We start from the raw sequence: 24041 nt of genomic DNA, 5'->3' as shown, positions 1-24041 counted from the left end.
CAATGTAATTATTCTTACAGTAAAAAAAACATTTATTTTGCTTTTGATTAAATCTCCTTTCCTAAATTATGACCTCGTGTCACAAACAATTTTCTTGGAATAAACAGAGTGTCCGCCATCTCTGTATATGGGCCTTGAATATATGTATATAAAGTAATTATGCCAACTCTCAAGGACCTTTTTTTGTAGAGAAAACAGACCCAGTCTAGTTCCATTTAAATAATAGGTTGCCTGCTTTTTTACTTCCAAAATTTAGAACCTTACATTTTCCATATGTAATTATTTGTTTATATGTGTATATATTTCTGTAAATTCATATATACACATATAAATACATAAATACATATGTACACACATAAATATATATATATATATATATATATAAACACACATACATATTTAGATAACTGTTGCATGCAAGTGATAAGGGGTTTATTGCGGCTCTTTGCTCGTGTTGAAATTAGCACATGTATTACAAGTTCAAAGTAAACACGTTCACTTGAGCGCAATTGAATTAAATGTGCACAGGATATTGTGACTTCCGAGCACTGGTTAACTTTTACGCTTGACAAAAAAAGTTGCACAAAACACATCAAAACTTAATTTAAAGGTACAGTTACACTCAAATTAACACTATATAATAAAGTTATTAAAAAAATATATTGCATAAAAAAGTAAGAAGGTATGAAAGATATGAGATCTCAGGTGTTAGCAAAAAAAGGCAGACAAAGGGCTTTAACATAGAGATACATACATATGTATTTAGAGACTTTATGCACATATAAACCCATAAATACATATGTATACATATATACAGGCCCATTTATCAAGCTCCCTACAGAGCTTGAAGGGCCGTGTTGCTGGCGAGTCTTCAGACTCGCCAGAAACACAACTTATGAAGCAGCGGTCACAAAGACCGCTGCTCCATAACCCTGTCCGCCTGCTCTGAGCAGGCGGACAGGAATCGCCGGAAATCAACCTGATCGAATACGATCGGGTTGATTGACACCTCCCTGCTGGCGGTCGATTGGCCGCGAGTCAGCAGGGTCGGTGTTGCACCAGCAGCTCTTGTGAGCTGCTGGTGCAATGTTAAATGCGGAGAGCGTATTGCTCTCCGCATTTAGCGAGGTCTTGCGGACCTGATCCGCAGTGTCGGATCATTTCCGCAAGCCCTTTGATAAATGGGCCTGATAGACATACAGTGTATATATATATATATATATATATATATATATATATATATATATATATGTGTGTGTGCATTGGAGCCCTTTGCAGTCAAGTAGCTGAAAACATGTAAACTCATATTAATGCAATATTTATATTTAATAATGTTTTTAACTGTGTTTGTACAGTTATTTGTAAATATTTTACTTTCCAAATGTTCTTCACACAGGGCAATATATTCTAAGGGGCCGATTTACTAAAGTGCGGATGGACATGATAAGATGTAGTGTATCATGTCCTGCACACATCGCTAAATGCCGACAGCATAAGCTGTAAGCATTTATCATTGCACAAGTAATTTTGGTGAACTGCTTGTGCAATGCCACCCCGCTAGCAGGGGGTGTCAATCGTTTAGGATTGGGCGGATTGAAGACCGCAGCCTCAGAGGCAGCGGACAAGTTATGGAGCAACAGTCTTTAGACCGCTGCTTCATAACTTCTGTTTCCGGCGAGCCTGAAGGCTCGTTCGGAAACAGGGGCAACAAGCTCCATTCGGAGCTTGCTAATTCAGTCCCTTTGTATTTTTAAATAGATATTCTTATATATATATATATATATATATATATATATATATATATATACATATATATAATCATATCATAGGCATGCACACAGGGTGTGCCAGGTGGGCCTGGACACACCCTAATCACTCCTTTGCACAAAAGCAATACCAAATGGCAGGCGGAAAAAGATCTCCCTAGCACAGTGCTGGGCCCTGATTTGGACCCCCAAGATATGCATGTGTGCCCCCCTACTTTCCACCACTTGTATCTGCCTGTTTCTTGGCCTGCACCTAATAATTATATATATATATGTTACAGGTAAAGTAAGAAATCTGGGTAATCCTAGGGTTACCCATGTAAAACGGACATTACTCAAGTGGCTGTGGGTAATGCCCAATGTACTGTAATTCCCCCATCTACACAACATTATTTTACCTCCACCTAGAGGGTTGAAGGGGGGCACCCTGACAATCCTCTGGCATTATCTCTTGAACCCCCCAGGCGGAGGCAAACAAGATAGTGAACATGGGGGAATTACAGTGCCACGTATATATGTTTGATGAGGTGACTCGATCAGTCTGAAGGGATTTATGATCTTACATTGGGCTTCACCCACAGCCGCTTGGGTAATGTCTATTTCACCCTGGTAATTCTAGAATTACCCAATATTTGACTTTACCCATAACACACATATATATATATATATATATATATATATATATATATATATATATATATATATACAGTATATTACCAAAATACCATAAGATATATATATATAAATATTTATTTAAGAATAAATAGAACATATTCTTCTATGTAAAGAACATTGAAATGTGAAATATTCATATTTGATGTTGGGTTAGCGCACTTGGTTAAATGCTGTGGGGAATGGGTTTAGCCAAACTCTAATAGCAGCTAACAAATATAAGTAAAACAATTTTCAGTGAGTCCAGCCCCTGAAGATTTCTTTGAGCTGCTATTAGAGTGTGGCTAGTCATTTCCCACAGCTAGGTTTTTGGTTCTCTCCTAAATTACTGGGCATAGCCCTTCCCCTTCTCACCGATGCAGAATGATATCTTTGTCAGTCACACACAAAGCGCTACTGCTTACACTTGCTAATTACTCCTCCGGAACTCTATTCACTTACCACAGAAGCCTGGCGCATGCTGTATCTGTGTCGTGAAAATCATAAACATTTAAAGCCAAATGTTAAAAAAAAATAAAAAAATGTAAGGAATGTGATGCCCCTGTTTCAGTGACGCCCCTATTTTTGTGAGGCCTTAAGCGACCGCCTATTTTGCCTAAAACTAGGGTCTCCTCTGCTCACACAACAGAAAGCAGAAGCTTTACGTATTTCCATTTTTTTTCTAAAAGTTTAAAAGTTTCATTACAAATATAAAAAAAGCCCTCAGGAATAATATAGAGACAGAAAGCCACTGCAAAACTGTACAGCTCTCACTCGGTATTGTGCACAGTAATGCTTGTCAAGAAGACAATAATATCACAGATCTGTGAATGCAGACTGCTTCTGTCACAGTGTGCATGAATATTCAGAAAAACATGTAGCTGTATGTGTGGGCAGTATTCAACAGTTGTAAACAAGTGGGGTAGTGTATATTGCTATACACAACAGAGCGCTGTTACTTCTAAAAAAATATTAAATAAAATATATCACCATGAATCTACATCAATCACAAAGGAACAATTGCATTCAAGGGTTAAAATAAAATTATAATGTCCATGCACATTAGTAAAGTAATGTCCAGTATAATAGTGTACTCACTAATAAGAAGTCCAAATATAAAAATAGAACGATAGATCAAGGCCTATGTATATGGTCACGCTGCTCCTCCAAAAAAGGATGACTCCAGAAATCCCAAGAAGATACACTACAAAATATAAAAGGAGAGAAGCGCGGACTCAAGTGCAGGAATAAATTTTAATTATAACATGTATGCGATACTAAAAACTCACAAGACGATATTAAAATATAAGTCGACATCCAGAGATCCCAATTCCACAAATCGGTAAATACAAATCTGTAAAACCTCCGGTTTTTCTCCTTTGGAAGTCTGCTGAAACAACACCATGGATGTGTGTCTCGTCCGGGCACTAGAGCTACATAGATCCCTCCAGCGATAGTCAAACAAACCCGCTCTGCAGTAGCGAGGCGATGACGCTCGATGAAGTTCTTTCACATTTCCACTGGGTCCATAGCCCTCTAGCACATGTTAGGACCGAGTGGCAACGTGAAAGAACGTCATCGAGCGTCATCGCCTCGCTACTGCAGAGCGGGTTTGTTTGACTATCGCTGGAGGGATCTATGTAGCTCTAGTGCCCGGACGAGACACACATCCACGGTGTCGTTTCAGCAGACTTCCAAAGGAGAAAAACCGGAGGTTTTACAGATTTGTATTTACCGATTTGTGGAATTGAGATCTCTGGATGTCGACTTTGCTGGGCATATATTTTAATATCGTCTTGTGAGTTTTTAGTATCGCATACATGTTATAATTAAAATTTATTCCTGCACTTGAGTCCGCGCTTCTCTCCTTTTATATTTTGTAGAGTATTCAACAGTTCCTAACCTCTTAAGCACCGCTAGAACATCCCTTCAAAACTTCGAAAACCAAAAGAGACTTCTTTTAACATATATACACAAAAAGTCAAATACTGCTGCAAGGCCTTTTCCAAAGTTTACTTGTGAATAGTGTCCCATGTATATGCAATTGAATCCAATAATGTGGACAGACACTGACCTCTTATAGGAAAATCCAGAGTCATATGCGTGTGCAAGTATAACATTTATTTCAAGTTCAAGGTAAAAAGTCACAGACCTGGATGAGGCAGTTTGTCATAGAGTGAAAGCGATATACCTCCGACCCCCTCTCGTGTTTCGTCAAGGCTTTACCAAAGGTGACATGCCTCTGAACTTTCCTCCGGTCATGTCACCATGATCATCTATCATGTCACAACCGGAAGTGATGTGTCAGAGGAAAATTGAGCCAATCTCTATTTTCAATTCAGTATTACAATTCTGTTGCCAGGTAAAATAGACATCCTATTCTTAATCAGCCTATTTATTTTCTCACGCTCAAGATTGTCACAAGTTATTATGTTCCAATACTTTGTAACATACTGTGTGATTATTTGTTACATTATTGCATTTGTTGTTATACTCGCATGCTTGATAGTACATTGTGCACTTGGCTATCAAATTCCCATAATCTCGCTAACATATTTATTTTGCTTATATTGGGAATTGGGCGTGACTATAGTTATTGTGCATATTTATAAACAATGATCTAACTCAAAAGGCAGGATGGTATACTGGTATACTCCACTCATACAGCGGTTTAGGGACCGGAGCACCGCTGTAAAGTGAAAACCGCCTTAAAGTGAAACAAGGCAGTTTTAGCTTTCTTTTCACTTGCCAGTGTGTTTAAAAAACATGTTTGAACTAACATATATTAGGAATGCAATAGCACTACGTTTAGTTTAACACCAGCACAGCACAGTATTCAATGAATACTGTACCTGTAAAATAGTGACAATTACTGTAGTAAAATGTGCCAGACTATAACACTGAGACACAGATTTCACTGTAATGCTGTAAACAGAGTAAACTGTGCATAACAAAATGGTGCCAGTCACTTTTCTCCCAATCTCACAATGATTACAGCACTGTTTTAAAATCCTTGGAGGTTGAACTTCAGCTTCACAAAGCGCTGTATTAGCGAAGCGCTGTAAAGTGAGGTATACCTGTATGGCAATCCGTGTACAGGTTATCTCTAGTAGAGGCTAAATGCCATTTCTAAAACATTCTATAAGAATACACACTATGTACAAATTATTAAAAAAAAAACTATAGCCCATATATATATTTACAAGAAGAAAGGAAATGAAGATGAAGAATTGACATTTGGACAGATGATTTACAGATTTAGAACAATGCATAGATGGAACCACTTCTTAGAGACTATATTATGTTATTCTATATTCCCTGTATTGACATTATTAATTACAGGATGGATCTAAATATTCTGCCAACCATTCATAGAAAAAGACTACTCCAATATACGATTCACATACTTATTCATTAGAAATGATCTTGGTATTTTAGTTACATTTCTATTGATTTTTATTACATCATAATGTTTTTTGTGTAGTTTTATTTCATTATCTATTTTTTTTTTTTTATTAGTTTTTTACTTTTTTACCCTGGGAATAGATCGAAGTCCCATCTAGCATTTATTCCCTTGGGTTCTTTGGTTTGTAAAATGAAGATCCATTTGATTTCCCTGAACAATAACTTTTTGAACCTATCACCTCCTCTTATTTTTCTACCCTTGTTTTTGGTGAATCACAATATAATTTAGGTGCTCCCTTGTTCTAGCTTTTACCATATGACTCGAACACCCCACATACTGTTGCTGCCTGGCATATAGTGCATGTAATCATATATATAATATATCTGGAGGTACAGTCCAGATGGTACTTTATTCAGTATACTTTTGCCATTGTGGTGGAATAAAAAGAGTGCCCTGTCCTTATGTATGTACATGTTAGGCATGGGTGATGTCCGCATTTATAACATCCCTTCTTACTTAGCCAACTTCAATTGTTATTGATGCTTTACTTTGGTAAACATATTCTACCAGTTTATCTCCAATTGTTGGCGATCTTTTTGATATATATCTACAACCTTTGGATAAGATGTCGTTTAGGGGGGGGGGGGATCAGTTTGAAGGATGTTTAAATTGCTTTTTCTAATGTCTACTACCTGATTATATTGTCCGCTGTATGTAGTGATAAAATGTATCTTTTGTTTGCCTGTGGTGGTTCTTTTGGATCTTTTTTCTTTTTCGATTTATTTTTGAGTAGTAAGTTTCTATCTAGGACCCTTATTTCTTGTCTAAGAGATTCCAGTTTGCTATAATCATAGCCTTTTTGTATAAGTCTGTTCACCAGTTGTATGGAGTGTTTATCATAACTCTCAAGTGTAGTGCAATTACGTCTTATATGTATAAATTGCCCCTTAGGTATTCCTCTTTATAGGTGTGGCGGGTGGCATGAATCAGAGCGTAAAATTGTATTTCCAGTGATTTCCTTCCTATATAATTCTACTTCTATCTTCTGAGTGTAAGTGTTACCCTTAAGGCTTACATCCAAAAATTGGATATTATTGACATCATAATTCCAAGTGAATCGTAAATTGAAATCATTGTTTATATAGGATACAAAATCTTAGGCTAAGTCTTGGCTTCCATCCCATATAATCAACAGATTGTCGATGTATCTAGTGTATTTAACATTATTAGCTGAAAAGGCATTTCTTTCTGAAAAAATATAGTGCGCTTCAAACCATGCATGAAATATATTCACATAGGAGGGGCAAATTGGCCCCCATTGCAGTACCACACTTTTACAGGTAGAACACACCATCAAATTGAAAAAAAAATTGTGTGATAACAGAAAATTCAATACTTCCAAAATGTATTCTATTAGTTCTAGATAAGTAGTGTACATGTTTAGAATGTATCTGACCACCTTGATACCTAGTATGTGTGGAATGCATGAATTTAGTGAGCTTACATCTATTGTCAGTCATGCCCATGTAGACTCCCATTGCATGCTGTCAATTTTGTTAAGTAGATGTGTAGTATCCCTCAGGTATCCTGGCAATTGAATTACACAAGGTTGTAGAAGATTATCCACCCATTCTCTCAGATGGTGGTGCCCTGTGAAAAGATGCAGAGTTTCACTAACCAATACTTGTAAAGAGTTAATATAAGAGAACAGCTTTGAAGAGAGGTGCAGGCACAAGAGGAAAAATAATAGTATGATGAGTAGTAACCAAAGTAAAGTAGTTGTGCCCAGCATTTTAATGTCCCTTTAACGGCAGTGCCAAGTCCAACCTAATTGCAAAACATTCAACTGATTTATCTATGAAAATCACCAAAGACTTTAATATTGATTTTCTGGAGATCCCTTTCCAGGAGTTAAAAGGACATGATACCCAAATTTTGAAGCATGTGAAAGTGATGCAGCATAGCTGTTAAAAGCTGGTTAGAAAATATCACCTGAACATCTCTATGTAAAAGAAGGTATTTACCTCAAAATGTCACAAGTATTCACACCCCATTGTAAAGGGACTTTAAGCAGCCAATCAGAATACTAGTCCCAGGACTTGCAAGCGAGTGTGCATCTGGAATGTGCAGGCCCAGTCATGTTATGTTATTTCCCAATTCAGTTTAAGGAAGTTTACTATGAAATCTCACAAGATTTTAGTGAAATTTCATGAGATCACAGCAAAGCATAGCATGACCCCAGCACTGCGGATGCTGATTGGCTATTGTAGTTTTTTTTTTTCAACTTGCAGCTGGACAGTAGCTGAAGTATTTCTGTTACCAGAACATTTACTTCTTCCATTTTTAAATCAATATGATCAGGTGATATTTTCTAGTACATTTTTTACAGTTATGTTGCATTACTTTCAAGTGATTTAGTATATGAGTATTATGTCCCTTTAACAGTTAATAAAATGATCTAACACATTGGCCTCTATCAACCGCACATACGCTGGAATTCTGCAGCGTATTTGTGGCGAGCCTGATTGCCCGTAGTTATCAAAACCTACAGACCGGCAAAAGTAGAATATAGTGATGTAACATACGATCCGCCAGACTCGATGGTTACGTCACTACAGATGTTCCGAACGCAAGTTCGGCACAATCTGACTACTTTTGGAAGTTATCAAAAAACTAGCAGGTACGCTCGCCACTATTCCGGCCCAGCGTACCTGGTTTTCAATCTGCCGCCCTGGAGGCAGCAGATGCCATAGTAATCAATGGGAGTCTGACAGCAGCGAAAGCTCATGTTCGCTGCTGCCCGATATCCCATTGATTCCTATTGGAACGTCTACACCTAACACCCTAACATGTCCCCCGAGTCTAAACACCCTAATCTGCCCCCCCTACACCACCGCCACCTACATTATACATATTAACCCCTAATCTGCCCCCCCTACACCTCCGCCACCTACATTATACTTATTAACCCCTAAACCGCCGAACCCTGAGCCCGTCGCAACAAAATAAACTGTTTAACCCCGAAACTGCCGCTCACGGACCCGCCGCAACTATAATAAATGAATTAACCCCTAAACCGCCGCGCACGGAGCCCACCGCCACCTACATTATACCTATTAACCCCTAATCTGCCGTCCCCTATACCGCCGCCACCTACATAAAGTTATTAACCCCTATCCTGCCGATCTAAACTAAATTGTTTAACCCCTAAACTGCCACTCCCGGAGCCCACCGCCACCTACAGTATATTTATTAACCCCTAATCTGCCCCCCCTACACCGCCGCCACTATAATAAACATATTAACCCCTAAATCTAAGTCTAACCCTAACACCCCCTAACAAATATAATTTAAATAAATTTAAATAAATATTCCTATCATTAACTAAATAATTCCTATTTAAAACTAAATACTTACCTATAAAATAAAACATAAGATAGCTACAATATAACTAATAGTTACATTGTAGCTAGCTTAGGGTTTATTATTATTTTACAGGCAAGTTTGTATTTATTTTAACTAGGTACAATAGTTATTAAATAGTTATTAACTATTTAATAACTACCTAGTTAAAATAAAGACAAATTTACTTGTAAAATAAATCCTAACCTAAGTTACAATTACACCTAACACTACACTATAATTAAATAAATTAACTACAATGAAATACAATTAATTAAAATTAAATAAAATTAACTAAAGTACAAAAAAAATTACAGAAAATAAAAAAATCATTACAAGAATTTTAAACTAATTAGACCTAATCTAATCCCCCTAATAAAATAAAAAAGCCCCCCAAAATAATAAAAATCCCTACCCTATACTAAATTACAAATAGCCCTTAAAAGGGCTTTTGCGGGGCATTGCCCCAAAGTAATCAGCTCTATTACCTGTAAAAAAACATAACAATCCCCCCCCCAACATTACAACCCACCACCCACACAACCAACCCTACTCTAAAACCCCCCAATCCCCCCTTATAAAACCTAACACTAACCTCTTGAAGATCACCCTACCTTGAGACTTCTTCACCCAACCGGGCCTAAGTCCTCAACGAAGCCGGGCGAAGTCTTCATCCAACCGGGCAGAAGAGGTCCTCCAGACGGGCAGAAGTCTTCATCCAGGCGGCATCTTCTATCTTCATCCATCCGACAAAGAGCGGCTCCATCTTGAAGACATTCAACGCGGAGCATCCTTCCAGACCGACGACTACCCGACGAATGACGGTTCCTTTAAATGACGTCATCCAAAATGGCGTCCCTTGAATTAAGGTAGGAAAAATCCTATTGGCTGATGCAATCAGCCAATAGGATTGAAGTTCAATCCTATTGGCTGATGCAATCAGCCAATAGGATTGAGCTCGCATTCTATTGGCTGATTGGAACAGCCAATAGAATGCAAGCTCAATCCTTTTGGCTGATTGCATCAGCCAATAGGATTTTTCCTACCTTAATTCAAGGGACGCCATTTTGGATGACGTCATTTAAAGGAATATTCATTCGTCGGGTAGTCGTCGGCCTAGAAGGATGCTCCAAGTCGGATGTCTTGAAGATGGACCCGCTCTGCTCCGGATGGATGAAGATAGAAGATGCCGTCTGGATGAAGACTTCTGCCCGTCTGGAGGTCCTCTTCTGCCCGGATAGGATGAAGACTTCGGACCATCTGGAGGACCACTTCTGCCCGGTTCGGTGAAGACGTCTCAAGGTAGGGTGATCTTCAGGGGGGTAGTGTTAGGTTTTATAAGGGGGGATTGGGTGGGTTTTAGAGTAGGGTTGGGTGTGTGGGTGGTGGGTTGTAATGTTGGGGGGTATTGCCTTTTTTTTTACAGGTAAAAGAGCTGATTACTTTGGGGCAATGCCCCGCAAAAGGCCTTTTTAAGGGCTATTTGTAATTTAGTATAGGGTAGGGATTTTTATTATTTTGGGGGGCTTTTTTATTTTTTTAGGGGGATTAGATTAGGTGTATTTAGTTTAAAATTCTTGTAATTATTTCATTATTTTCTGTAATTTAGTGGGGGGGGTTTTGTACTTTAGTTAATTTTATTTAATTGTAATTAATTTATTTTAATTTAGGGAATTAATTTAATTACAGTGTAGTGTTAGGTGTAATTGTAACTTAGGTTAGGTTTTATTTTACAGGTACTTTTGTATTTATTTTAACTAGATAGTTATTAAATAGTTAATAAATATTTAATAACTATTCTACCTAGTTAAAATAAATACAAAGTTGCCTGTAAAATAAAAATAAACCCTAAGCTAGCTACAATGTAACTATTAGTTATATTGTAGCTAGCTTAGGGTTTATTTTATTCTTAAATAGGTATAATTTATTTCATGATAGGAATATTTATTTAGATTAATTTAAATTATATTTAAGTTAGGGGGTGTTAGGGTTAGGGTTAGACTTATGTTTAGGGGTTAATACATTTAATATAGTGGCGGCGACGTTGGGGGTGGGAGATTAGGGGTTAATAAATTTAATGTAGGTGGCAGGGGTGTAGGGGGGTCAGATTAGGGGTTAATAAATTTAATGTAGGTGGCGGGGTCCGTGAGCAGAGGTTTAGGGGTTAAACACTTTATTAGAGTTGCGGTGGGCTCCGGGAGCGGTGGTTTAGGGGTTAAACCCTTTATTAGAGTTGTGTTGGGCTCTGGGAGCGGCGGTTTAGGGGTTAATAACTTTAGGTGCGGTGGGCTCCGGGAGCGGCGGTATAGGGGGTAAAACAGTATAGTATAGTGTGGGTGCTTAGTGACAGGGTGCCAGGAAAGCTGCGAATAAGCCAAAGAGCAGCGAGATCGATGACTGTTAGTTAACAACAGTCCGCTGCTCATCACTCCGTACTTGGTGGGCGGCTTTTTGACAGCTTTCTCGATAATTTTGGTGAACGTATTCAGGTCTGCGACAGCGATGTTAGGCGATCTTAGGCTAGCGTATTGGTGCCGTCGAATGCAAGTAAGTTGACAGCTTGATAAATAGAGGCCATAGAATGTCCCTTTAAAATAATGATTTATATGGAAAATGTATCTAATGATGTATATTGTCTTTTTATTGCAGGGGAAGTTGGTGACTGGAAAGATTATTTTACAGAAGCTCAAAACCAAGAAATTGATGCAAAATTTGAAGAGTGCTTGGCGGGAACGAAACTGGGAGAAATGATGAATTATAATGTATACTGTAAATAATGAATGTTTGATGGGATATAAACATCCAATCAGTGGCCTAATCTAATCAAAACACATTGTCGTATGAAAACCTCTGACTTTAAACAGCATTATTTAAATTAGCAAAGAAAACAAAAACTAACTTTTGTGTAGGAAAAAACAGGAAAATCTTGTTACAACGAGCAAAACAAAACCGTAAACAACAGGATTTTCACAGCATTCACAGAAACAAAATATATGTGATCAATTTGACAAATAATTAATTCAGTATTGGTGTTTACAGCTAAATGTATTGGATTGCAGGTTTTTTTCCTTATAAATATAAATTCATAACAAGTTTGATTTGAGCTATATTTTAATATTTTATATGTTTTTTAAAGCTGGAAAACATTTGTGTTTATAAACGTGAATTGAGAAGGCATAAAAACGTTAGGACCATTATATACAGTAGAATTGCATAATCAAGAAATATTTAACAAAACACATTGCAATTACACTAACTTTAAATTTTAAATGAGCAGTAGATTATTTTGATTAAGTAATGATGTTTATACATCTGTTGCTTATATATAAATATTCTGTTTATGTATATACTAATAATGTGTTATTTAGATTTCTGGCTATAGCACATGACAAACAAAATCTATAAATATAAGACGAAACTGCTGCTTATATCTGGCAAAACAATGGCATATATCTCAATACACTATGGGCTAGATTATGAGTGAAGCGCAAATGAACACTCCCGCTTGAGCGTTAATTGCGCTAGAAGTAAGATTTTTGAGCTAGTCGGGTTGAGCTTGTATTATGAGTTGAAAGTAAACTGTTTTCACTCTAGCAATAACCCGACTAGCGCAAAAATAATAAATTATGCTTACCAGATCATTTCCTTTCCTTCTGTATGAGGAGAGTCCACAGCTTCATTCCTTACTTGGGGGAAATACAAAACCTGGCCACCAGGAGGAGGCAAAGACACCCCAGCCAAATGCTTAAATACCTCCCCCACTTCCCTCATCCCCCAGTCATTCTGCCGAGGGAACAAGGAACAGTAGGAGAAATATCAGGGTATAAATGGTGCCAGAAGAACAAAATCAAAGTAAAGTACGCCCAACGGACAATTTGGGTGCGGGCCGTGGATTCTCCTCATACAGAAGGAAAGGAAAGCTGGTATCTGGTAAGCATAATTTATGTTTTCCTTCTTAATATAAGGAGTGCCCACGGCTTCATTCCTTACTTGTAGGAAACATATACCCACACTCTAGAGGACACTGAATGAAAAACGGGAGGGTAAAAAGAGAGGCGGACCCTGTTCTGAGGGCACCACAGCCTGCAAAACCCTTTCTCCCAAAAGCTGCTTCTGCCGAAGCAAAAATGTAAAATCTTGAAAAAGTATGTAAGGAAGACCAGGTAGTCACCCTACAATCTAATCCATAGAGGCCTCATGCTCAAAAACCCAAGAGGAAACCACAGCTCTAGTTGAATGAGCCTTCATCCTCTGAGGAGGCTTGTGTCCCGCTGACTCATAAGCTAAGCGAGTAATGTTTCGCAACCAAAAAACAAAGAAGCGGACGAGGCTTCCTGCCCCTTACGCTTCCCAGAATAGACACAAACAAGGAAAAAGTCTGACGAAACACCCTTGTAGTCTAAAGATAGAACTTCAAGGCCCGAACCACATCCAAGTTATGAAATAACCGCTCCTTCGAAGAGAAGGGTTAGGACACAAGGAAGGAACCACAATCTCCGATTGATGTTATCTGAAACAACCATAGGAAGAAAACCTAACCCAGTACGAAGAACAGCCTTAGCTGCATGAAAAACTCGGTAAGGAAACTCACAATACAAGGCAGCCATCTCAGAAACTCTGTGCGCCGAAGCAATAGTCAGTAGAAGAACCTTCCAAGACAGAAAATTTTAATGTCAACACCATGCATAAGCCAAAACGAAGCTTTCTGCAAAACTTAGAACAAGATGTAAACTCCAAAGAGGAGCACTAGATCTAAACACAGACCTGATCTAGTCAAAGCCTGAACCAAAGACTGGACCCCTGGAAGCTCTGGGAGCCTCTCGAGTAGTAAAATAGATAGAGACGAAATCTGTTCCCTAAGGGAGCCAACAGAAAAGGCCCTTCTCAAGAGCATCCTGGAGAAAGGAAGGATCCTGGAAAACCTGACCTTATGCCAGGGGAATCCCTGCTCTTCATACCAGAAAAAGAAGGTCCTGCACCCCTTATGATAGATCCAACAATACCCGGCTTATTAGCTAAGATGAGAGTATCAACAATCCTTTCCGAAAAACCTCTCATGGCTAAGACTAAGGGCTCTATTTAACAAGCTCCGTATGGAGCTTGATGGCCCCTGTTTCTGGCGAGCCTGCAGGCTCGCCAGAAACAGAAGTTATGAAGCAGAGGTCACAAAGACCGCTGCTCCATAACCTGTCCGCCTGCTCTGAGCAAGCGGACAGACATCGCCACAATACAACCCGATTGGGTTGATTGACACCCCCCTGCTGGCGGCCCATTGGCCGCGAGTTTGCAGGGGGCGGCATTGCACCAGCAGCTCTTGTGAGCTGCTGGTGCAATGCTGAATACGGCGAGCGTATTGCTCGCCGTATTCAGCGAGGTCTGGCGGACCTGATCCGCAGTGTCGGATCAGGTCCGACCAGACATTGATAAATATGCCCCTAAGCGTTCAATTCCATGCAGTCAGTCTTAGAGAATCCAGATTGTGATGAACACAAGGACCCTGCTCCAGCAAATCCCTGTAACAAGGTCCATGGAGGCGAAGCCCCTAAACTGCGAAACAACTCGTAGATATAAACGGAGCACACCGTCTCACTGACGCCTGCTCCTCCTAGGATCGAACCATTCACAACAAAGCGTAAACATGGCCAAAAGAGAAGAAAGTTAAAAAGAAACCTCTAAGGAATGCTAGATGTCTAGCATATTCTAGCTGAAAAGGCCGGCGCCCCACCTGGGTTCAAACCCACCTTCTGCTACAGAAGCGGTGGAGCTAACACTGATGCCTCAAAATCTTGATCGGCTTCCCCATCATCCAATCCTGAAAAGTACGCTCATAGAGAGGGTCGCCGGCAATGAGCGGAAGTGGACCTCCGCCAACCATCAAACACGAGACACCCCCACCCTGTTTAGCAGGAGGAACTCTCCTTTTCCAAAAGAAAATCTCCAAAAGAAGATCTCCCCACTGAGAGGTCCCAACGGATATGAACCCAGAAGACCAAATCCTCCAAGCAGAATGCTCGCTGAGGAACCAAAGGAATAATTGGAAGGAAACTCCCAACCCACGGACTTTCCTAGGACACTCTCTCCCCATGGACAAGGAAGCAACAAAGTCAAAACCGCCCCAGAAGAGTTTAAGAGAAAAATTTCTCAGAACAGGGAGATCTGAATAGAACATTGATTTCCCCAATCAGTATTCCATGTAAGTCTGTTAAGACAGATACACCAACTCCATGCCAAAGACTCGGCCATGGCTGTGTATATCACTCCACCCCCACGTCAACGAAGTCCAGACAAGGGACTGGAGGGCATAACCCGATGTGTAAATTTCGCAAGATTTCAGGAAAAATTCCTGTCCATAAGACAAAACAGCATCATAGATCCACCCTGGCGTCTACACCAGTAACTCCAGTCTAGATCCAACTCTGAGGATCAAAAAGACACAAGAAAAACCCAAAAAGGTCTATTAGCAGGCGAAGGTAAGAAGAAGCCGAGACCCCAGAACTACTGTAAAAGCGGTAAGCAGGATACTGCCACCTTAACCCCCAGATCCCAAGAAGGAAACCTAGGATCAGAATGAGGTTTACTGTAAGATACGGTTCTAAGAACCGGACTTGCTCAAAAAGGATGAACCAGGAAAAACATCGTTCTTTCTAACAAAAGGAAGGGAGAACCGTAAAATTCTCCAATGAAAAGCTAATAAGCTCTGCTTAAAAATCATAGAACCCAATTAGGACGGAAAGACAATTCCCCTATTAGGGCATGCACCAACAGTGGAGGAAAATATTCCCACAGTGCGATAGATACCGGGACAATGACTCCAAAGGTCACTTGAAAAACTTCCCTTTCTCTGAGAAGACAATTGCCCAGAAAGAAACCTTGTTCCGGCCTCTAGGACCCCTAGATCCATATGATCCAGTATCAAGCACCCACCCCAGATAATAGCTAAACAGGTCCAGTCTGTTAACTAGGATAGATGGGCCTGCTGTACCTGGAGCGGAAATCTACAAAAAAACTCCTTCTCTTGTATAGAAAGAAGGAGCAAACCCAACTAGTATCCACAACAGGTCCTGCCTGTCATCTAGGATACAATATATCTGCCTGAACAATCAAAGGCAAAACTGAAACCCTTAAGTTCCAGCAAAGCTAGAACAACTTAATAATCAAATAAAGAAAATAAGCTCTGAGGCTTAAAAACTTTCTCGAAATCTTCGGGGGAACTATCACCCCAAACAGAAAACCATAAGCTTCCACCGGAAGACTCCAACGACCTCAACCATCAAATTCGATAGTACCAAAAATCCCATGTGATCCCAGTTTCTATAACAACCCAGAGCTCTAAAAAACTAAAAAACTATCCAAAACGGAATAGCAAAGTAAAAGAAAACAGGTAAACGCCCTGAAAAAGGAGTGTGCAAACAAACACAGGTCCTGCCTGTCATAAGACACAATCCCCCATAGAGCTCAGAACTGGTTTTTTAAATAAACAATAAAACAAAACGTAAAACAAGGCGACAAGGAATAGGATCCCATTCTCGTCTAGTTAAGATCATTATCAGATTTAGAGGACTGAGATTCAACTGACGGATCAGTACTGGGAACCTCTAATATCGCCAAAACCTCTCTCAGGAGTAAACGCAGGCGTGCCAATCTAAATATAAATGCTAAGCCCTCTGCAGTCAGAGGACCCAAGTCAGCAGACTCTGACCCTGGAAGTTTTCCCTCTGAAGCCTCAGAGGGAACCGCATACCCAGAGGACTGATCAGACACAATCGTTATTTTACACGAATGCCCTTGGGCAGGAGAGCCTGGATTACCCCTTCGCTTACACGTAGCAGGAATAGGTAACATCACTAAGGCCATAGAGATGGCCATGCGGAACTGCGTAGTAACCTCTGGTGGAAAAAAACCCTTACAGGCGAAGAAGGATCGGAACTCAGGAAAACTGCATATGTAGGAACAGAATCTAGGGAACACACCTCACTGGACGAAGAATCCTCAGAGGTGGATGGCTCAGTGGTCTCTAACATCTCAACATTGGTTGATGAGAACACCCTATTGCGGCATACAGAACATAATTGAGAGGGCTGGATTACCCAGACCTCCTCACAATATACACAGGTATCAAATTCTGTATCGGAGGGATCCCCCTCTAAAATATCAGAATCCTCCATAACTCTTCTATATCAAATTATAGAAAAGGAAAAAGCAACTGGCACTTTATACCCCCAATACCGTTTTTGTTCCTTTCGACAAAATAAGGAACAGAAACCTAATCCTTCCCCCAAGGAATCTGTTTCCAATTGGAAACCTTCTTCAAATTGGAATAAATCCAAGCCTTTTAAGAAATCAAAGCCAGCCCCCAAGTCCGCATGAAGGTGTGGCCCTCATTCCAGCTCAGCTTCAGACCTGGAGTTTTCAGGTGTAATCATGCCAGTTCCGTTTCAGGAACAGGGTCTGTTAGCAGGCGAAGGTAAGAAGAAGCCGAGACCCCAGAACTACTGTAAAAGCGGTAAGCAGGATACTGCCACCTTAACCCCCAGATCCCAAGAAGGAAACCTAGGATCAGAATGAGGTTTACTGTAAGATACGGTTCTAAGAACCGGACTTGCTCAAAAAGGATGAACCAGGAAAAACATCGTTCTTTCTAACAAAAGGAAGGGAGAACCGTAAAATTCTCCAATGAAAAGCTAATAAGCTCTGCTTAAAAATCATAGAACCCAATTAGGACGGAAAGACAATTCCCCTATTAGGGCATGCACCAACAGTGGAGGAAAATATTCCCACAGTGCGATAGATACCGGGACAATGACTCCAAAGGTCACTTGAAAAACTTCCCTTTCTCTGAGAAGACAATTGCCCAGAAAGAAACCTTGTTCCGGCCTCTAGGACCCCTAGATCCATATGATCCAGTATCAAGCACCCACCCCAGATAATAGCTAAACAGGTCCAGTCTGTTAACTAGGATAGATGGGCCTGCTGTACCTGGAGCGGAAATCTACAAAAAAACTCCTTCTCTTGTATAGAAAGAAGGAGCAAACCCAACTAGTATCCACAACAGGTCCTGCCTGTCATCTAGGATACAATATATCTGCCTGAACAATCAAAGGCAAAACTGAAACCCTTAAGTTCCAGCAAAGCTAGAACAACTTAATAATCAAATAAAGAAAATAAGCTCTGAGGCTTAAAAACTTTCTCGAAATCTTCGGGGGAACTATCACCCCGAACAGAAAACCATAAGCTTCCACCGGAAGACTCCAACGACCTCAACCATCAAATTCGATAGTACCAAAAATCCCATGTGATCCCAGTTTCTATAACAACCCAGAGCTCTAAAAAACTAAAAAACTATCCAAAACGGAATAGCAAAGTAAAAGAAAACAGGTAAACGCCCTGAAAAAGGAGTGTGCAAACAAACACAGGTCCTGCCTGTCATAAGACACAATCCCCCATAGAGCTCAGAACTGGTTTTTTAAATAAACAATAAAACAAAACGTAAAACAAGGCGACAAGGAATAGGATCCCATTCTCGTCTAGTTAAGATCATTATCAGATTTAGAGGACTGAGATTCAACTGACGGATCAGTACTGGGAACCTCTAATATCGCCAAAACCTCTCTCAGGAGTAAACGCAGGCGTGCCAATCTAAATATAAATGCTAAGCTCTCTGCAGTCAGAGGACCCAAGTCAGCAGACTCTGACCCTGGAAGTTTTCCCTCTGAAGCCTCAGAGGGAACCGCATACCCAGAGGACTGATCAGACACAATCGTTATTTTACACGAATGCCCTTGGGCAGGAGAGCCTGGATTACCCCTTCGCTTACACGTAGCAGGAATAGGTAACATCACTAAGGCCATAGAGATGGCCATGCGGAACTGCGTAGTAACCTCTGGTGGAAAAAAACCCTTACAGGCGAAGAAGGATCGGAACTCAGGAAAACTGCATATGTAGGAACAGAATCTAGGGAACACACCTCACTGGACGAAGAATCCTCAGAGGTGGATGGCTCAGTGGTCTCTAACATCTCAACATTGGTTGATGAGAACACCCTATTGCGGCATACAGAACATAATTGAGAGGGCTGGATTACCCAGACCTCCTCACAATATACACAGGTATCAAATTCTGTATCGGAGGGATCCCCCTCTAAAATATCAGAATCCTCCATAACTCTTCTATATCAAATTATAGAAAAGGAAAAAACAACTGGCACTTTATACCCCCAATACCGTTTTTGTTCCTTTCGACAAAATAAGGAACAGAAACCTAATCCTTCCCCCAAGGAATCTGTTTCCAATTGGAAACCTTCTTCAAATTGGAATAAATCCAAGCCTTTTAAGAAATCAAAGCCAGCCCCCAAGTCCGCATGAAGGTGTGGCCCTCATTCCAGCTCAGCTTCAGACCTGGAGTTTTCAGGTGTAATCATGCCAGTTCCGTTTCAGGAACAGGGTCTGGGGTTTTATTCAAATCTTTTCATTGTCCCAAAGAAAGAAAATTCATTCAGACCAGTTCTGGATTTGAACATTTTGAAGCGTTATGTAAGAGTAGCAACTTTCAAAATGGTGACTATAAGGACTATTCTGCCTTTTGTTCAGCAAAGGCATTATATGTCCACAATAGACTTACAGAATGCATATCTTCATATTCCGATTCATCCAGATCATTATCAGTTTCTGAGATTCTCTTTTCTAGACAAGCATTACCAATTTGTCGCTCTTCCTTTTGGCCTAGCGACAGCTCCAAGAATCTTTTCAAAGGTTCTCGATGCCCTACTCTCTGTAATCAGAGAGCAGGGTATTGGGGTGTTTCCTTATTTGGACGATATCTTGGTACTAGCTCAGTCTTTACATTCTGCAGAATCTTACACAAATCAACTAGTGTTGTTTCTTCGGTTGGAGGATCAATTTACCAAAAAGTTCTTTGATTCCTCAGACAAGGGTCATCTTTTTAGGTTTCCAGATAGATTCAGTGTCCATGACTTTGTCTCTAACAGACAAGAGATGTTTAAAATTGGTTTCAGTCTGTCGGAACCTTCAGTCTGTCATTTCCTTCAGTAGCTATGTGCATGGAAGTTTTAGGTCTCATGACTGCAGCATCAGACGCGATCCCCTTTGCTCATTTTCATATGAGACCTCTTCAGCTTTGTATGCTGAACCAATGGTGCAGGGATTATACAAGGATATCACAATTAATATCCTTAAATCCCAATGTTCGACTATCTCTGACTTGGTGGTTAAATCACCATCATATAGTTCTGGGGGCCTCTTTTGTTCGTCCAACCTGGATTGTGATCACAACAGATACAAGTCTTTAAGGTTGGGGAGTTGTTTGGGGATCTCTGATAGTACAAGGAGTTTGGAAATCTCAAGAGGCGAGATTACCAATCAATATTTTGGAACTCCGTGCGATTTTCAGGGCTCTTCCTATTTGGCCTCTGTTGAAGAGAGAACCATTCATTTGTTTTCAGACAATATCACAACTGTGGCATATGTCAATCATCAGGGTGGGACTCACAGTCCCCAAGCTATGAAAGAAGTATCCTGGATACTTGCTTGGGTCGAATCCAGCTCCTGTCTAATTTCTGCGGTTCATATCCCAGGTATAGACAATTCGGAAGCGGATTATCTTAGTCGTCAGACTTTACATCCGGGGAGTGGTCCCTCCATCCAAATGTGTTTTCACAGATTGTTCAGATGTGGGGTCTTCCAGAAATAGATCTGATAGCTTCCCTTCTAAACAAGAAACTTCCCAGGTACCTGTCCAGGTCCAGGGATCCTCAGGCGGAAACAATGGATGCATTGACACTTCCTTGGTGTTACCAACCTGCTTATATTTTCCCACCTCTAGTTATTCTTCCAAGAGTGATCTCCAAAATCATCATGGAGCAATCGTTTGTGTTGCTGGTGGCTCCAACATGGCCTCACAGGTTTTGGTATGCGGATCTTGTTCGGATGTCCAGTTGCCAACCTTGGCCACTTCCATTAGGGCCAGACCTTCTGTCTCAAGGTCCATTTTTCCATCAGGATCTCAAATCATTAAATTTGAAGGTATGGAAATTGAACGCCTAGTGCTAAGTCATAGAGGTTTCTCTGACTCAGTGATTAATACTATGTTACAGGCTCGTAAATCTGTTTCTAATCTAATTCTTTTAGAATTCCTAGAATTCTACAATTTCTTCATGATGGTTTGGATAGAGGCTTGTTTGCAAGTTCCTTGAAGGGACACATCTCTGCTCTTTCTGTTTTATTTCACAGAACAATTGCTAAGCTTCCTGATATTCATTGTTTTGTACAGAATTTGGTTTGTATCAAGCCTGTCATTAAATCAATCTCTCCTCCTTGGAGTCTTAATTTGGTTTTGAAGGTTTCTCCATTTGAGCCTATGCATTCTTTGGACATTAAACTACTTTCTTGGAAAGTGTTGTTTCTTTTGGCCATCTCTTCTGCTAGAAGAGTTTCTGAATTATCCGCTCTTTCTTGTGAATCTACTTTTCTGATTTTTCATCAGGATAAGGCAGTTTTGCGGACTTCATTTAAATTCTTGCCTAAGGTTGTGAATTCTAACAACATTAATAGAGAAATTTTTGTCCCTTCCTTGTGTCCTAATCCTAAGAATTCTTTGGAAAGATCCTTACATTCGTTGGATGTGGTAAGAGCTTTGAAATATTATGTTAAAGCTACTAAAGATTTCAGGAAGACTTCTAGTCTATTTGTTATCTTTTCTGGTTTTAGGAAAGGTCAAAAGGCTTCTGTCGTTTCCTTGGCATCGTGGTTAAAGCTTTTGATTCATCAAACTTATTTGGAGTTGGGTCAAGCCCCGCCTCAGAGAATTACAGCTCATTCTACTAGATCAGTCTCCACTTCATGGGCCTTTAAGAATGAAGCTTCAGTTGATCAGATTTGCAAAGTGGCAACTTGGTCTTCTTTGCATACATTTACTAAATTCTACCATTTTGATGTATTTGCTTCTTCCGAAGCAGTTTTTGGTAGAAAAGTTCTTCAGGCAGCTGTTTCAGTTTGAGTCTTCTGCTCATGTTTTAAGTTTTTCTTTTCAATTATGAAAATAAACTTATATTTGGGTTGTGGATTAATTTTTCTTAGGGGGAAATGGCTGTTTTTATTTTATCCCTCCCTCTTTAGTGACTCTTGCGTGGAGTTCCTGTCAGGGTTTTTTCCCTGTTGTGTTTGCCATGTACTGCTGGCAGGCATTTTACTCACCTCTCTTCCTGACTATGGTGCATTGTGGGGGATGCTGCTCATTTCCTGCACTTCCTTTTATGGCCAGACTGGTGTGCATCATCCATGTGAGACAGGTTGCAGTCTCAGAATTGTGATGTCATCACTTATTATTTAAAGGGCTTCTGTTCAGTATGCTTTGCCTTTGCGTTATCTAAGACCTGTTTGTGAGAGTTCCTGTGTATTACCTGGCTTGTTCCTGACTCTGCTGTTGTCCTTGTTCCCGATTCCGGCTCGTCTGACTATTCGCTTTGGCTCCTGACTCGGCTCGTCTGACTTTCAGCTCTGGTTTTGATTCCTGGCTTGTTATTTGACTTGTGGACTTTTTATTATTTTTTGCTATTAATAAAGGTGTGATTATTTTTGCACTTCTCGTCTCAGTCTGATTCCTGGCACCCTGACATTACGCAAAGGCCATGAATCCTGATGGTGCTAATAATCCACCTTTACCTGCCATAATTTCCAGGATGGATGTACAGGATCATCGCTTGGATCAATTTGCACTAGACCTGCAAACCCTGCTGACTCGCACTGCACATTTTGACCAAAGTGTCCCGCAGGTTATGGCTGCTCCTGTTTCCGCTGCTGCACCTATGCCTACCAGGAGCATGTCCTGTTCTGCACCTCTACCTCAGCGATATGGAGGCGATCCTATTTAGTGCAGAGGGTTTTTGAACCAGGTGGGCATTTACTTTGAGATGTTACCTCAGGTGTTTCCCTCTGACAGAGCTAAGGTGGGATTTCTCATCTTGTTACTCTCTGACACAGCTCTTACCTGGGCTAATCCCTTGTGGGAGACTAATAAACCTGTGATTTCAAATTACCCTGAATTTGTGGCCTCCTTTTGAAGGGTATCTGATGTTCCGGCTCGCTCCTCCTCTGCTGCTAAATGACTCATGTCCATTCAGCAAGGTACAAGATCTGTTGCTCAGTATGCTATTGAGTTCCGTACGCTTGCCGCAGAGGTAGGTTGGAACAATGAAGCCCTTGTTGCCGCCTTCTTTCATGGGCTCTCTGATGTGATTAAAGACGAAGTTGCTGCCAGAGATTTACCAGAGGATCCCGAGGCATTGGTGTCTTTTTTGATCCTAATTGACATCAGACTCAGAGAGAGGCCCTCTTTCAAGGAGCGCTTGCGGAAGCCTCCTGTTCCGTTGTCTCCTACGTGTTCGTTCCCACCCATGCCTCCCTCTCCTCCCGTGCCTCCTGGTCCCGAGTCACCAGGTACTGCTGAGCCAATGCAGCTGGGATTCACACGTCTCTCCGCGGTGGAGAGGGCCTTTAGGAGGAGGGAGGGGCTCTGCCTCTATTGTGGGTTACAGGGCCACCTTTTGAAGTCTTGTTCTACACGTCCGGGAAACACTCACACCTAAGGTCCTGTCGGGGGCAGACCTTGGGTGGTTTATCCTTGTCCCCAGAACGGCTTAAGGAGAAACCTATGGTCACGGTTGTCCTTTCCTGGGTGGACTCCTCCATAGTCACCCAGGCTCTTGTTGACTCCGGTGCTGTGGGCTATTTCATTGACAGTGCTTTTGTATCAAAGCACTCCATTCCTGTTTTGCCTCGGTCCATTCCGCTTGCTATTGAGGC

At 40.7% G+C, this 24041-nt stretch overlaps 1 protein-coding gene across 1 annotated transcript in view; it reads left to right on the top strand.

Moving 5' to 3' along the window:
* Nucleotides 1-12269, top strand: part of LOC128655681 (sulfotransferase 6B1) — a 91756-nt gene extending 79487 nt beyond the window's left edge. The window contains exon 7 of the mRNA XM_053709264.1: nt 11875-12269. Coding sequence (XP_053565239.1) covers nt 11875-12002 — 128 coding nt within the window. The 3' untranslated portion in view covers nt 12003-12269. The remainder of the gene's footprint in view (nt 1-11874) is intronic.
* Nucleotides 12270-24041: the final 11772 nt, after the last annotated feature.

Source organism: Bombina bombina, chromosome 4, assembly GCF_027579735.1.
Source record: "Bombina bombina isolate aBomBom1 chromosome 4, aBomBom1.pri, whole genome shotgun sequence".
Classification (NCBI taxonomy): domain Eukaryota; kingdom Metazoa; phylum Chordata; class Amphibia; order Anura; family Bombinatoridae; genus Bombina; species Bombina bombina.
Note: the sequence above shows the minus strand (reverse complement) of the source record. Positions and strands in the feature narration are given on the sequence as shown.